Source organism: Littorina saxatilis, linkage group LG12 (assembly GCF_037325665.1).
Source record: "Littorina saxatilis isolate snail1 linkage group LG12, US_GU_Lsax_2.0, whole genome shotgun sequence".
Classification (NCBI taxonomy): domain Eukaryota; kingdom Metazoa; phylum Mollusca; class Gastropoda; order Littorinimorpha; family Littorinidae; genus Littorina; species Littorina saxatilis.
Window position 1 is genome coordinate 2347638 of NC_090256.1, and position 16818 is coordinate 2364455.

At 42.4% G+C, this 16818-nt stretch overlaps 1 protein-coding gene across 2 annotated transcripts in view; it reads left to right on the top strand.

Moving 5' to 3' along the window:
- The first annotated feature begins 5701 nt into the window (after nucleotides 1–5701).
- Nucleotides 5702–16818, top strand: part of LOC138981042 (phosphoacetylglucosamine mutase-like) — a 45925-nt gene continuing 34808 nt past the window's right edge. The window contains exons 1-6 of one of the 2 annotated variants that reach the window (XM_070353845.1): nucleotides 5702–5940; nucleotides 7643–7713; nucleotides 8477–8606; nucleotides 14533–14628; nucleotides 15391–15464; nucleotides 16229–16356. In XM_070353845.1, coding sequence (XP_070209946.1) covers nucleotides 5843–5940; nucleotides 7643–7713; nucleotides 8477–8606; nucleotides 14533–14628; nucleotides 15391–15464; nucleotides 16229–16356 — 597 coding nt within the window. In that variant the 5' untranslated portion in view covers nucleotides 5702–5842. The remainder of the gene's footprint in view (nucleotides 5941–7642; nucleotides 7714–8476; nucleotides 8607–14532; nucleotides 14629–15390; nucleotides 15465–16228; nucleotides 16357–16818) is intronic. The other variant, XM_070353846.1, reaches the window with a different exon arrangement.

Sequence of the window (16818 nt, forward strand, 5' to 3'; positions counted from 1 at the left end):
ATTTTAAACAGTGGACGTCATATGCCGCCATGAGGTTTATTATTTCATTGCGGTTTAGGAGGGCTGCAGAGTTCTTGTTTCTCATACTAAGAATAAGATGGATTTCAACATTCCACAATGTTTTCAAGACTACGATTTGATCCTGGAAAAGGCTGGTGTAAATTTAATGTTCCTCTTTATGTTGAATTGGGGAGAATAGTAATTATAAAGTCCCTCGCTCTTTTATTATATTCCATTATGGATGCTAATTCCTGCAGTTTTTTTGTTTTTTGTTTTTTTAAGTTTCATCATTTTGCCTTTTCATGTTGTTTGATATACCTTGATGTTTTGATAATGCCAAAGCCGATGAAATGCATCTCTTTACAGAGCCTGATTTTTTTAATATTTTTTTAAAACTTGAAGTGCATATAGGTTAATGTCCGGTCAGGAGCATGCAGTTATGATAACTGTGGAAATTAAGTCAATATAGAGGTTACAACACGAGTGGTATTTTATATGGCTTGTATTTCAGTCAAGACCCAGCGGATGAATATCAAGGGACTCAGGAGCCTCTGGCGAGTGAGTCCATTTGATATTGACCTGCTGGGTCTTGACTGAAATACAAGCCATATAAAAAATCACGAGTGTTGTAACCTGTATATATCCCATGAAGATCTAAAAGACAAAGTGTGACGGAAATGTATAATTACGACATAGACAGACATTGCGCAAAGGATATTTGTAAACATCGTGCGAGCTAATTATAGAACACCCTGACGAAGGCCACGAGGCCGAAATATTGATGAAAACGTGAAGGCTTGTTTTGGTTATTTTGTCCTTATTTGTTTGCTGATTGTTAGTTGGGTGTTTAAATGCTTTGAATGCGTGGAAGTTGTTTGGTAAAGTGTGAAATCAGTTATAAAAAAAAAGAAGATTAATTTAGGGGATGTTTTAATTAGAAGATGACAGTACAAAACATTCACGAGCACATTGGACCTATTGGTCTTCAAGGTGAACGAACAGGAAAATAGTTGGGAGCAAAACCAAGACTTTGCTGGCGTGTAGATTGCTTTTGCATGAAGAGATGGAAGCAGTGAATTGTTGTGCTAAATCATTATTTCTTATGCATGTATGACGATTGAAGGCTTAAGGCGGATCTTTGCATAATATATGATGACACTGTGATATAGTCTTATGAAGCTATACAAAATCACTGATATATATATATATGGGCAACTCTGCCACATCATTGACCATAATTATACAAAAATATTTTTACATTCATTTTGACGTACGTACTACTAATCACTGTCATTTTTTGCATCCAAGATACATTAAGTTCATAATTGTTTTCATGTGACTGTAATCACCTGATTACATGTATACAAAACAGGTTTTTTAGTGTTGAAGTGATTACATTGATTACCAGCACGGTTGGCCTAGTGGTAAGGCGTCCGCCCCGTGATCGGGAGGTCGTGGGTTCGAACCCCGGCCGGGTCATACCTAAGACTTTAAAATTGTCAATCTAGTGGCTGCTCCGCCTGGCGTCTGGCATTATGGGGTTAGTGCTAGGACTGGTTGGTCCGGTGTCAGAATAATGTGACTGGGTGAGACATGAAGCCTGTGCTGCGACTTCTGTCTTGTGTGTGGCGCACGTTATATGTCAAAGCAGCACCGCCCTGATATGGCCCTTCGTGGTCGGCTGGGCGTTAAGCAAACAAACAAACAAACAAATTACACTGATTTGTGTAAGCCTCCAATTAATAAAGTTACAACAAGTTGATTGTTTGAATGTGACTTTTTTTCTAACCAAGATTATACCAGAAGCAATAATGTTCAAGTAACTTAAAAGGATTTCAGTGTCACTGGCAACACAGAAATCCAGGCAAGCATCGGTCAGTTTTGATTGCGATGTATTTATCATGTTCATTTTGGGGGGTCAAACAACTTATTCTGTTTGATTAGCAAATGTTTCATGGCCTGCTTTGGTGGTTATATGGTGATGTCAGGAGCTTGTTGTTATGGTTCTGTGGTATACTGACTGGCGTGGTTTTAGCCGGCCATGGTGATATTAAGTGTTTTTTTATTTTTTTTATTTTTAAAGGGGGAGGAAGGTTTATGTAATCGTTATACCTGTTACTCTTTTTCTTTTCAAACACAGGGATTATGAGATTTTCTTTTGTTTGTGATGTGAATGCCTTTAGCCTGATATTAATTGGGCAATTAGTCTACTTCACGAAACTCACTGCATCAAGCTTTGGAACTGAATTCGGGGTAAAAGGATTTTGCAAAGTCTTCACAGTCAACTTCAGGTTCACTTAAGGAAGGCCTTTGGAACAGACTATTCAACAAAGGTATACACAGATTTTGAAACGTATAGCAGCACAGATAAAGGCTGTTGATTTTTGGGATATGCATATCTGGGTGAAATTAATAATAATAATAAATCACTTTTCTATAGCTCAAGTCCCATTTCACAGCTCCAAGTGCGTTACAGTTATAAAAAAAAACCTCACATGTACACCCACACACACACTCACACACACACTCACACACACACTCACACACACACACACACACACACACACACACACACACACACTGACACACGAACACTAACACGCACACACATATAAACACACACACACACGATATACAGATCATGAAATTAGAAAATACAAGCAATCTAACCCATCATAGCGATAAGAACAAGCACACAGTCAATAACAACATGCTCTCCTTGTAGAAGTTTGGCCAGCTATGTGGCAGCAGATATGTATAGGTTACAACACGAGTGGTTTTTTATATGGCTTGTATTTCAGTCAAGACCCAGCGGATGAATATCATCGGGAGACACGAGCCTCTGGCGAGTGGCTCTCGATTGATATTCCCGCTGGGTCTTGACTGAAATACAAGCCATATAAAAAAACCACGAGTGTTGTAATCTGTATATCCCATTCTACCATCAAACACAAAGTGTAGACTACTAGCGGCACTGTTCCGATCTGTGCAGGGTAAAACTGTTGCCAGCGAGACTTAGCCCTTTTGCAACCTTAAACTAAGTGACCGTCGCTGAAAAAATAAAACGAATGAGTGCATCGATAAGTACGCGGTAACACTACTTTCAGACCATTTAAAAGCTTTAAGTAAAGGTTCATAAGTTGCAAGAAAGTAATGAAGTCGAATAGAAATTAATTTAGTTGAAGCGCACAATTCTTTTGTTTTGCGTTTCAGGTCGGCAGAACGGGCGAAACGGGTTTGGGACCCATTTGGCTTACTCGATTCAGAATTGATTCCACGTTGTTTTTCTCGAACGTGTGTAATTAGGCTTATTGACAGAGAAGCAAATCTTAGGGAACAAATATGTAGGTTTAGATTTAACCATTTGCTCCCTATTTGAAATGTATCTACGTGATAAACTGTTTTGCGAGTGTGTTTGCATGGATGAACTTAAACTGGTATGGTTGAGAGGAAAACGCGACCGACACGTCTGTCACCGCCGATTGATTGCATTTTGAAGGAATATGACTGGATTACGGAAAAATATGTGGACTTACTGCAGAGCCAGGCAAAAGAGTAGACTTGCTCGCAAAACACGTGAAACAGCCGATGTTTGATAGCTGAAGGCGCACACCAAAACACACTACCGACAGATTCTCAAAAGTCGTCTGCTAACGATGCAAGGGGAGGGTACTCGTGTTTTTGTTTTGGTTCGCTAGCATCTGGTTATCTTGTAAGTTGAATGTTCGTTTTTTTCGACCTGCATTGCTTTCATAATGAAAGAAACTTTTGCTTATTGCATCTCATACATCAGATCAGTTCTGAGATTCATTTTTGCGTGCAACTGATATGGTTTTCTGAGCCGTGCAATACGACTTTAGAACTTCATACAAATGTGTCACATTGTTCGGCGCGAGGTCAAAGGTCGGGAGGAAAGTAGTCCTTTGCCCAAATCGGAATCTGCACTATCATATATTTTTTGGAGTCCATGATGTATTTATTGAGCTATAAAAATACAACATATATACCCATACTGAAGTAACAGAGACAAAGAAGGGAGGTCATGGGATATATATATATATATATATAAACAGGAAGGATGGTAATCTTTAAACAGCTCACTTGAACATTGAGTGGGTATAGTGCCTGCATGTGCATCAGGCTTATCAAAACTTTAGATAAGATTGTTTTTATTATTTCTGTGTGCATATGCTGGGCCCCTCCTAGTGCGTCCTGGGACCCCTACTTTTAATTGTTAGAGGGTCAATGGACCCCCACTGCAGTATTTTAGAAACCGAAAAGTCCCAGTGTACTAATATCGGACGAGTGCAGTCTGAAAATGGTATCTACGGTACGCACGATAAAGAAAATTAAGTGCGTCCCAGGACCCGCTCTATAAAAGTCTATAGTGCCTCCATACATTTCCAGTAGGTGTTTTCGGCTTCCAGTGCAGATAGGACGCAGGGACGCGCGCTATGGGGAGCCCTGATATCCAGCTGATGAAGCTGACACTTGTGAATTCTTGAATTATGGGCTGCAGGCATTCACTTCTCATTCGGATATGCACATAAACACCAGCTTGCTGTTAAATTAGCTTTTTGTGGTTCATAGTGATTTTGTCCTGCATTTCTTAAATGTCATACATGTATAATTTTAGTCTGTTATTATGTCATGCAAATAATAAACCACTCATGACTCACTGACTCACTGCCATGCACTTCTGTTTTTTTCTTCTGTTTTTCTGGTGGATGTTGTTGTGTGTTTGTTTTTTTGTTTTGTTTTTGTTTATCCTCTTTCTTCTTTTTATGATAAAGTAGGAAATAATCACAAATATACATGCAAGACATTGTTCATAAAATTACTAGTACAGATCTCTCTCTCTCTCTCTCTCTCTCTCTCTCTCTCTCTCTCTCTCTCTCTCTCTCTCTCTCTCTCTCTCTCTCTCTCTCTCTCTCGCTCTCTCTCTCTCTCTCTCTCTCTCTCTCTCTCTCTCTCTCTCTCTCTCTCTCTCTCTCTCTCTCTCATTTCGACTCATTTCGAGTCCCAACAAGTCTCAATACTTTCATAAAACACCTCTCATTACATTTAATGTCAAATTACGAAAAGTCACAGTGATCGAAGACTTCGTTCTGATTATTTTCATATTGATCATATCTGTCCATAAAGCATCGGTGTTTCATAACGCAAGAATGTATGTATAGCCTACAACGTGTATATAGTCATGTGAATAGTTTTTCTGCCTTTTTTTATTTTTATTTTTATTTTAAGATTAGAATAGTCCCTCTCTGGGCGAGGGCTGGTTGAAAAGAAGCTCTTTTATATTGCTTATGCCACAACCCTCGTAAAATAAAATTTGATTTGATTTGATTTGATCTCTCTCTCTCTCTCTCTCTCTCTCGCTCTCGCTCTCGCTCTCGCTCTCTCTCTCGCTCTCTCTCTCTCTCTCTCTCTCTCTCTCTCTCTCTCTCTCTCTCTCTCTCTCTCTCTCTCTCTCTCTCTCAAACTTATACTATTTCACTAATTATGTATTCATGTAGTAGTAGTTATTACAGTAGATTTAGTCCCTCTTTTAGGCGAGGGCCAGATGCTAAGTATTCCTATGCTTATTCTGTTACCCTCGTAAAATAAAGGATTGTCATTGTCTCTTTCTCTTTCTCTCTCTTTCATGTTCTCTCTCATTTTCTGTGTATGTGTATAAGTGCTAGTTATTTAATTTCTCAGTTTCATTACTTGTTCGGAAATGCTGTCTATTACGTGTACAAGAAAGAGTAAGCCACTACTTGCACTTAAAGGGTAGGGAACTGAGACGAAGATTTTTTTGCTGCAGAAATTGGTAGTTACTTCCCCTGCATTCTCAAACAACATGACTGCCTTGGAAAAAGCGGCTGCTATTGCGGTGGAGAAACATCCGCGTTTACAAGATAAAACCATCACGTATGGCACTGCAGGGTTCAGGACGAAGTGAGTAGCCTTTGGATTCATTGTCCGGTAAATCTGGTTGTCTTTCAGTGCTTATGGTGTTTGTTTTTGAGTGTACAGTAACGACGGCCACGTCGTCAGGAATATCCGGCTTCTCTGCCTGCGATGACTGAAGTTTGTGTGTTTGTACAATACAATGGTTTTTTTCTTTCTTCGCTGATAGCAGTAGGAGGAATTTCTTCTCGATGTGGTTGATGGTATGTAACAGCTGGGAAGGTTTAACGTTAGAGAGAGAGAGAGAGCTAATACAAAATTGCAGGTAGTCATTGATCTTTTTCAGTTTTTGGCATTATGACATTGACAGCGCGTCAGTGGGATGGGGGGGGGGGGGGGGGAGGGTGTCTGAGCTCATCAATAGAAATGAAAAAATGAGCTAGACTACTTCATGCAGCATTTTGACATGCATGCAGACAAACACATGTACTCTCTCTCTCTCTCTCTCTCTCTCTCTCTCTCTCTCTCTCTCTCTCTCTCTCTCTCTCTCTCTCTCTTTTTTTTTTTTTTTACATCTTTGTGTGTGTGTGTATTTGCATGTTTTTGTTGGGTCAAAACATCATACAATATACTGTGACATTCCTGATGCATACAACAGCTATTAAGGGACATAGAACTGTAGCAACATTCCTTTCTCTCGCTGCTTTAGACCTGTTTAAACTTTGAAAGGGGACACTATAGCAGCTCTGTCCATGTCTGACAATCGAGTGTGGTCTGTCGATGACTGTTTGCTCTGATCACAGCCCCTTGAGGGACACTGTTTGCTAACAGGTTGCCCTCAACTGCCACAGGGTCTTAAATCGCCCATGTTCAGGTATAGAGCTCGAGCTTGACCTAGACACTTGCCGTAAAGGTGTAATCTGAGAGCTACAGCGGCTTGACAAGTCTCTGTGTTCAACTAACTTACTGCTTCACATAAAAGCTTGATTAGCATTGTAGGGAACATTGTGCACAGAAAATTTAGGACCGTGCTAGTTTAAAGTCTGAAGGTTAAATTACCATATAATTATACTCCAGAACAAAGCAGTTCAACATTTAAAAAAAAACAGGTGCTGTCTGTCTGTCTGTCTGTCTGTCTGTCTGTCTGTCTGTCTGTCTCTCTCTCTCTCTCTCTCTCTCTCTCTCTCTCTCTCTCTCTCTCTCCCTCTCTCTCTCCCTGTCTCTCTCTCTCTCTCTCTCTTTAATTCTCTCTCACTCTCTCCTTAATTTTCTCTCACTCTCACTCCCAATCTCTCACTCACTCTCTCTTCCTCATCCTTCCCTCCTGTCCTCTCTCCTCCCCCCTTCTCTCTCTTTCTCTCGCTCTGTTTCCCAAGAGAGTATTATATCTTTTGAACACAATTAATTCAATTCGAGTGCATGTACAATGTACAACCAGGACTGCAGCTTTGTTGGGGAGTGGCTTGAAAACGTAATTAGTACCAGAAACGTAACATTGGTGTGAATTTAAAATCATTTACGGAAGAAGAAGAAGAAGATTTAATAAGCATACACTAGCTGAAGTTCTCAAACCAGGAATCTTTAACCAGAAGGCCAGGTTGAATCAGAGCTAGATTATATCATGTGTATTTCATCATTTGCTGAGCGAAGCTCGTAAAGAGAATCATTAAGTTAAAACTAATATTAGATTGTAAATAAGTAATGTTGATATAAATAGCCTTTGCTTTTAAAGCTTTTTTTGTCTTTGCAGAGCAGAGGACCTGGATCATGTCATGTACAGAATGGGACTGCTGGCTGTTTTGGCATCACAGGCAAGAAAAGGTATGTGTGCAAATGTGCACTGGTTTCCATGGCAACGTTAGTCGTACAGTGGAAACACCCTTTTGTCACCTCCAAAAATCTGTGAAAAGCAGGTCTTAAACAAGACAAGGGAGTCTTACAATGGGGGTAAATATACAAAGGCTATGAACAAGATTACAGTCTGAGAAAAGAGGGTCTTAATAAAAGGGAGGGAGTCTTAAATTGGGGGGGGGGGGGGGGGGGGGGTTTCACTGTATTTTGCCTTTGGCAGTACATGTAAATAATTGTAGGTGGTGAGTTTAGTGGTCACATTAGGGAGGTGCAGCAGTGTAGATGTACAAAAATAAGATTGTTTTTCAATGAGTCTGATATAAATTTCATTGATTACTTAATTGTTATGTGGTAAATATTGCAGCTGGAGTATGACATCACTAGCACTGCTAGTATGAATGAAATAAATACTATATGAGGTAAGAGAGTTTTAACGAATGTCTGAACATTTAACATTATAGCCCTCTTGATTTAAAAATATTGTTTGCGGAGTTAATGTAAGTGTTTTCGTGACCAGAACAGTATCTGCTTGCAAAAATATCTTTGGAAATTTGTTTTACATTTTTTATTTTTTTGACTTTTTGAAGATGAAAGTCGCATGTTCATTTCAATGCTTGTTATTCTTTCAGGTGCCAGGAGAATGGTTCCGTATAACTCTCACTCTATCACACATGTCATAATTATGTGCCTTAAAATCGCTTACTTCCCTTTGTGTATCAATATCTCCTTGCAGCTACCATCGGCGTGATGATCACCGCCTCTCACAACCCAGAGGAGGATAATGGCGTTAAGCTGATAGACACCTTTGGAGAAATGATGCCCCCAGTCTGGGAAAAGTATGCAACAGAGCTTGCCAATACCACGTGAGTGTTGAATTTTAAAAGGGAACTCGATCTCCACTTTTTATATTTCTACATTTACACTTGAAACCCCATTAAATTCCATATCTTACCCAACTCACATATAGCAATTAACTCTAGTTCAGTGCTGGTAACGCTGTACGCATCCCCTTGGTAACAAGGGAAGCCCCTCTAAAAAAAGAGTGACCAATACCCATAAGGCCATATTAATACATACTTCCGACTTCCGTATGCGCGCGCATACGCCGCCATATGCATCATTCCATACTCAGCGAGCAGTGGGACTGGTCGTGTTTTTGTACGCTCTGGCTGTGTTCAGCCATCTGTCACTTCGTCTACGGACTTGGTCACTTACCTCTTGGTATCTTCTTGCTTGTCTTATCGTCTCTTCATGTTGAGGTGAGATCTTTCTGTTTTTTGCTTGTGTTTGTGGGCGTTTTTGACCTTAAATTGAACTTGTGAAATTTTCTTGTTTACAAAATTTTTCTTGAGTTGTTTTTGGTCATGGCGGTTAACGCCAAGAAGCGGCAGTTGTCTATACGAGTAACTGCTGGTTCTCCGCCGACAAAGTAAACATCTGGGAAAGCATAGGCTTCCGGACAGGCTTGTGTTTCGGTTCATGTACTGTCTTTGCAAGAATATCGATGTTTTGGTCGTCATGCCTCCTACTCCGTTTTTGACGGCTAAACCTTTAGACAAGGTTTCTCCTGTGGATAAGCCCGTTTAGGCTTCCTTGGTTTATGTGTTTCCCGGTCGTGCGTCTGCGGACGTGGCGACATTGTTGCTCTCTTTAAGTTCACAGGTTTCTTCCTTGGTGGGGGAGATCGCTTCCACGCGGGCGGAGATGCGTTCGCTTCCGGTGTGACGGGGGTTTCGTCTCTTGCCAACGTTCGCCTGCGCCGTCTGCTACTGTGTCTCAGGCTGATGTTCATGCGGAATGGGATGATGGGACCACGCCTTCGCTTGTGGCCTGTGTTCCGGTTCCCGGTGGTTCACACCAGTTTAAAGGTATGTTTTCTACCCAAGTACCCGGGTTCTCCGGGGAAAGGGTAGAGCGTCTCCAAGAGAAAGTAACTCCGGGCTCTGGCTTTGTGGGTGAAAGTTCCGAAGCTGAGGCTGGCTCTGACTGCATTGGCAGCAGGTCGGTGGCGGTTAGGAACCTTGGAGAGCGAACGGAAGATTTGCGCAACCACCCGCTTCTTTAGAATGTGGTAAGGGTGTGCGTCTTCCGCTTCCGCCCGGGGGGCAGGAAGAGAACAGTATAGCTGGCTCTTTGTTTGACTATGGGAGTCAAGCAGGGGGTCAGCTTCCGGAGGGCACGGGAGTGCCAGTCGGCTGTTCAGAAGACGGTGCTTCCGCAGAGGTGGTTGCACTGAATTCAAATTGCCGTTTAGGCTGTCAAGTGCAGTGGCACTGGGGGCTTAAGCGGCTTCAAGGTACAATAGGATCTTCTGGTGCATGTTTAGGCATCCGGTTGGTTCTGATATTTGCCAATCCGTGGCCGATTTTGCTAACGCTTTTGCGGCTGTGGCTTCCGGTTTCAGGATGGTTTAGCCTTCTGCCGTTAACACTGTGGTGTTGGTAGTTGGCGCTCATCAGTCTTCGGCTTTCGGTTCCGTTGTTGCGGTTCCTCTGCTGTTACTCAGGCTAAATCCACTTCCTTTTCCAGGCTTTCAGCTGGTATGAGGCAGGTGGATGGAATATCCTTTCGGAGTTCCGGCTTTTGGGAAATTTGTTCCAAACCTTTCCCTTTTGGCAAGTGTTGCTTTTTCGGGATTGGTTCCGGCTCTCATCCTTTTGTAGATGGTTAGTATACCACTGTACAGGATGATGAGGATTTGGAAGACTAAGCTTCTGGGGCAGATGGAGACGCCTCTTTGTTGACTTTCAGCGAAGCTGCCATCTTTGTTTACATGGATGGCAGAGGTTACTACGCGCTTTTTCCCTGTAGGGTTAGCGGTAGCATTGTCATCTGCCTTTTCTCCTCCATCTTTTTTGGCGTGTCTTGCTCCTTCTTAGGATCAATTTGCGAACTCAATCGATGCTTTTGCCCCATCTCTGCCTTTGTTGGCCTCTCAGGGGAAAGCTCATACTTCAGCTTTGCCGCGTTTTGCGCATTTTCAGCTGACCTGAGCCTTTTAAGGGAATCTTAGAACGTTATGTTCTTGGATTCTCTGTTGGGGTCGTTTGGTCTTGTGAAAGTTGTTTTTTCACAATTGAGGCTCCTTTGTTACCACTTCCTTTGTGGGCAACGCTCGGCTTAGCTCCTGCGGTGGCGGGGCTTTAGCTTGCGTCATCTGCTCAAGCAGCGCGTCACGCGCTGATCGCTATCCGTAGGCTTCGGTTTACTCCAAGCTTAAGAACGTAGTTTTTTCGTTTGCTTTTTCTACGGAACCGCCACCGGGTTCCCCGGAATTGGCGAACATCCGTCTGGATGTTAATAGCAAGGAGTGACTGTCTCTCTGTCAGAACAAGGATCTCCTGGCTATGTTTCATTATGGCGCACTCCTTTACATTTACCGCTTTTTAACAAATCTTGTTTCTGCGCTCTCTCGTGCGCGGTTACGTCCTATCTGGTTATGTTTGTGTTCCGTCAGGACGCGGATACGAAGGATGTAGCTTTGCTTTTAGCCTGGGTGTAGGTCTCTTTCAAAAAGGTTTGTTCTTTTGGCGAGACTTTATCTCTTCTTTTCTTGAAGGTTCCTCTTTGTGGGTTCGCTTCTATGCACAGGGATTCTTCTCTATCTTAAAAGCTCACTGCAGAAGGAAAGCGCACGGCAGGCCTTGGCTTTTTATTGTTTTCAAATAAAGGCTTCAGGCTCGCCGTTCTCGACTTTATCTTTTGTCTCCTTACCCTCGCGTTCGTGGCAGGGTTCTGTGTCTAATATCCACCTTTCTTCCCCCTGAGGCAAGTTAGCGGTGGGTGTTGGTAGGCACACAAGAGCACGCTTTCTTTCACACTTGTGGCAGTTATGTCAACTGGAAGTTAGTTCTCGGCATCACTCTTCTTTCGCCTTTGTGTTTAACACAGCGGCTGGGGGGGATTAGGTTTCCCTCTTTGTGGGGGGAGACAAGGGTGCCTCCCTTTTGGTTCTCTCTCATGGTTCGTTTGGTATTTCAGAGCTTCAGGGTTCTGATCTTTTTTCTAAGTCATACGTTTGTTGAGCCGTTTTTGGATCTATTGGAGATTGTGCAAGCGGCCCTTGATAGTAGTCCTTTACTCCAGGTGTAACTGGGAGTGCAGGGCTGGAACACTTTAGATGTCTAAGGCTTCTCAGCTTTGATAGGACCCTTTGTGGTCTGTTGGGCGTTAAGCAATAGAACAAAGGGTTGGAACATGTGTTGTTTCAAGCAGACAACTCCACAGGGGGCTTTTCTCATCAAGGAAAGGGGGTCTCTCACTCCCTATCGCTTCCTCACGGAACATGAGAGGTTTTGGTGGTTTTACCATCACGAGATCTTTTTAGCAGCGAAGTACCTTCATGAGAGTCTCTATGACTGGGCGGACTCTCTAAGTCTGTCGGCCAAATGGCCACTTGGAGCAGACTCTCTTTGACCACGTGTTTTTGTTCCTTCGGGGGAATGGGAGAAATTTCTAATAATGAGTTTTTGCCTTTTGGTACTATCGCCTTTTGCTTATCTTCGTCGCCCGACTGCCGGGCATGGAGATTTTTACTCTTGTTTTACTTTGAGCGGCCTGCCGGTCGCACAGTTTGGGCCCGTTCTTTTTGGGTTGCCAGACCTCGTTAGGTTGGCAAGAGGGCTCCGGTTTTGCTCACACTCGTTTCTCACGGGTGTCTACTGTAGGATTTTTTTGAGTTGCTCGGGCTCTTCTGCCCGTCAACTCTGGACTGGTACTTGTCTTGTTGTCTGGCTTGGAACAGATGGCTTACGTTTTTACGGATAGAACTCCTCTTCTCTCGGTACAATGAAGGTGGCGAGCCACCTATTTTGGCTTTCCGTTCTTTTTCTCCCACGTCTTTGTTTAAGACATTATGTGATATCAGTTTTACTGAGACAGCTCGGTGCTAATTTTTCTCTTGGTGGCTTTATAACCAGCAAGTTTAAGAGGGCCTACTTTAGGCTTGCTGAAAGCTGATCTTCAGTCCTTTCTTGGACTTTGCTCCTAGTTTTAGGGTTTTTGTGATTGGATTCTTTGACTCTTTTACTTAACTAGCCTTGCTGATCAACACGGAAATCGGCCATGCTTACTCGGGTAGCTTCTGTGAGAAGTGGGAGTAAGTGTTTTTTCTGCTAATTTTGCTATAGACAGATTTTCGGAGAAAGACTGATCTATGGCACTTAGGTTTCTTTTGGGTTTTCTGGCATATAAGCGGAATCTGGAGTTACCAACTTTGATTCACCGTTCAAATCTTAATCACTATTTTGGCTCCCCTAGAGCCATATTTTTAGCCTTTTGGTCTGTTCGAGTTTTGAAGATTTTTTCTGACTTGCACGGATTGCTTGAGATCATTAAATCTAAGGGCTCTTGTTCTTATCTTTCTGCTTCGTCGCCCTTTAACCTTGAATGGTTATATACGACGTTAAACACTGATTAATTTATATAAGGAAGAAAGAATGTCTTTCAACTTTGGTAGGGGTAATGACTGGTTGAGGTCAACCTTGCCTAGATGGACTGCCACAGTGTTCAGGTATGCCTTCAAGTGGTGGCAGTAGACAGGGGGGGGGGGGGGGGGGGGGGGGCAGTCAGTCAGTCCTCCCCCTTCGAACAGCACGGACTCTATATTCCTTTCTTGAGCATTTTTATGGCTCTTGGAGATTCTGATGTACATTTTTGTACGGTTTTAGCCCTCCACAGTTTTCCGTTAAGGACTCTGCACACTAGATCGGAATCTCAGGAACTTCTTTTTATCTCACTCGTTATGGTGCGCTTTAAAGACATCTCGAGAGTAGTGTTAGCCAATTGGGTCTCCACCATAGTTAGACAAGTTTATGTATGGTGGCAGAGTCAGGCAGGGGATGTCAGGGCAGTTTTGCCCTTTACTACAGCTAGGCCTCACGGGGCAAGAAATTGGGCTTCTACTCTAGCTGTTCTTCGATTTGGTCTCCTGGCAGAACTGTGTTCTTGAGTCGGCTTGCTGGCTTTATGGAAAGGTTTTTCATTGGTGTTTATCTCAGAGATGCCTATGCATTGAGATAGGATGTGTTTCTGGGTTACCTGCTCTGTTAGCGGCAGGACAGATTCTCAATTCCTGATTGGGTTAAGTGCCCTCCACCTATAGTAGCAATCTGCTATATGTGAGTTGGGTAAGATATGTAATTTAATTAAAAATTTTAGTAATAAATTTTCATTTGATTAATATACTTACCCAACTCACATCGTTTATTCCCTCCCGCCTCCCCGCTGTGGGGGGTGGATTTCTAAAAAAGGGGAGTGAGTTGGGCTTCGTTTGGAATGATGCATATGGCGGCGTATGCGCACGCATACGGAAGTCGGAAGTATGTATTAATATGGCCTTATGGGTATTGGTCACTCTTTTTTTAGAGGGGCTTCCCTTGTTACCAAGGGGATGCGTACAGCGTTACCAGCACTGAACTAGAGTTAATTGCTATATGTGAGTTGGGTAAGTATATTAATCAAATGAAAATTTATTACTAAAATTTTTAATTTTAAGCCATCAACATTTTGATCTGCAGGATTATTAACCTGACCAAAGTGTTGATGACATGAGAGGATACCTGCTTCATAGTATGCTATGGCCTTCCAACAAGAAGATGAACAAATTGAAAGTTGCTTGTTCATTTCAATGATTGATATTCTCTCAGGTGGCAGGAGATTGGTTCCGCAAAACTCTTGTTGCAGTCTTGTCGTAATGTGCGTTTAGAGGGCTAACTTTCGTTTCTTTCTCAGATCTTGAAATGCTCCTCAATTATTCTTAATCATGCAATCTTCTCTGTGTTTTGCCAGAGACCCTGGCATTCCAGCATCGCTGAAGAGCATCATTGACGCAGAGAAGATAGACACGTCTGTGCCGGGCAACGTGTTTGTGGCCAAGGACACTAGGTAACGTGCCAGTTTAGTATTTTGTGTTGTGGGTTTTTACTACCTGTGTGGATTGTGACACAACCTTGTATGACAAGACAAACTACCATGTACGTTACACAAAAATCCCCTATCATGATAAGGGGGATAACCAATAGAAACACAAGACTTATCGGCCAAGTTCACATTTACTTAACGGATAAGAAAGGCAACATAGGTCAAATGTTTTGGCATGAAATATGGGCACGGATTTGCACATGATAAGCATGGTTAGGGGTATTTTTCAAATTTGGCAAATACTTCTGTCTGCATATTGGCAATAGGGTTATGCATGTGTGCGAACTAGAAAATAGCAGTACACGCAGATAAGGGGTTAACTTGTATGGAAATATTGTTGCTTTTCATTTGTTTTGCTTCTTAGGATGGGTGGAGTTGGTGTCTTATTTTCTTCTTGAACCCGGGGGCCGGGTAGCTCAGTTGGTAGAGCACTGGACTTGTGAACCTAAGGTCACAGGTTCCAATCCCGGGAGGGACGGACACGGGTCAACTCTATGTACAGACTCAGAGACGGTCATCCATGTTTCACCACAGTGGCATGTAAAAGACCTGGGTCATAATGCCATAAGTGCAGGTGGCTGATATACCTACACACGCACACACCTGGGTAGCGTTACTTGTTGCTGCTAGCTTTTTACTGGGAGGAAGCGACCTGAATTTCCTAGCATATTGATTATAATAATACAGTAAATAAAATAAAATGGACTTGAATTTTGATCTGTTCAGAGCAAGCAGCCCCTCCCTGGCCCAAGCTGTTCAAGATGGCGTAGCAGCCATCGGTGGCAAGAGCAAAGACTATGGTAAGTCGAAATGTCACTGAATAGTCTGGGCTGAGGTGTGCCAAGCTAAAGCGGGTGCCACCCAAACGACGAAGCATTTACTTGTGCTGTTTGCTTTTGCCCTTTTTTTTCAGCATCGGTCTTTTTAAGATACTTTTGACGTGGGTTCACCTGATAATTGAAAATACTTGTTTGGAATGGGTAGTGAAAGGAGAAACAGCTTGGATGAAAGTCGAAAGTGTGCCAGAAATGGGAGCCTCGTTCTCATGTCATTACAACATGGCGGCCAAGTTTCTGCATGTGCAGGGTTTATTTGGATTTTAGAATTGAAACTCAAAAGAAAAAACAAAAGTTGCTTTGCATTTGGCCAGAATTTTCACGAGCTAGCCGGGCGAGCTGCTGGACGGTTTCTACTCACCCCTGGTGACTGGGCGGTTGATTTGGCTATCCCTGCTGATGTATTTGTGGATTGTCAATTTGTCTTCTGAAGGTCTACCTTTAGTTAAGTTTGACTTTAAAAAAAAGAAGAGAAAAAAGGCACATATTGTCTATTTGTCAGTAGCCATGCATGCCCACAAGCATGTATGTGCAGTCACGTGTGTGTGTGTGTGTGTGTGTGTGTGTGTGTGTGTGTGTGTGTGCGGTAGTGTACATGCAGGTGTGTATATTATAATAAGTGTGCTTGTCAGTCCGTGTGTGTGTGCCTCACAGTATACATGCATGATTGCAGGTATGTAATGGTCATTTAGATGATGTTTACTATCAAATTTATTGATCACACACAGGTTTACTGACTACACCACAGCTACATTTCATGGTGTGCTGTACCAACACCCAAGGAGCGTATGGCATAGCTACTGAGGAAGGCTACTATGACAAGCTCACCACTGCTTTCAAGAAACTTCAGACAGATGTAAGTTGCTGATAGTCTCTTAAACTCAATTTAATAATGAATTTTAAAAAAAGTGTCACATGAGAGGAAAAAAGATTTGAATTGATGTTCGATCAAGATAATTTTGGAAAATGTCTGGAAAATATGATTCCGTCACACTAAATCTAGATTTTTGTTGTTGAAATATGTCCATAATTATGTCCATTTATGAAAACTGAACTTTAATTTCATCCTTGGAGAAAAAAAAAAGAAAACACACTTAGAATTGAGAGAAAAATGTATGTGACTCTGATGTACCTGTACTATAATTACTTAGTTGTTTTCCATAGCCCAGCTCTGTTTTACCACTTCCCTACTCCACCCTCCCCCTTCCTTTTGCCTGTCTCCAATCACTATCTTTCCTTGCAGTCGAACCTTTACCATCCATACTCTATCTCCCTTAATTCTACCCTTTTCCAGCCAACGCCCCTCCCTATTCATATT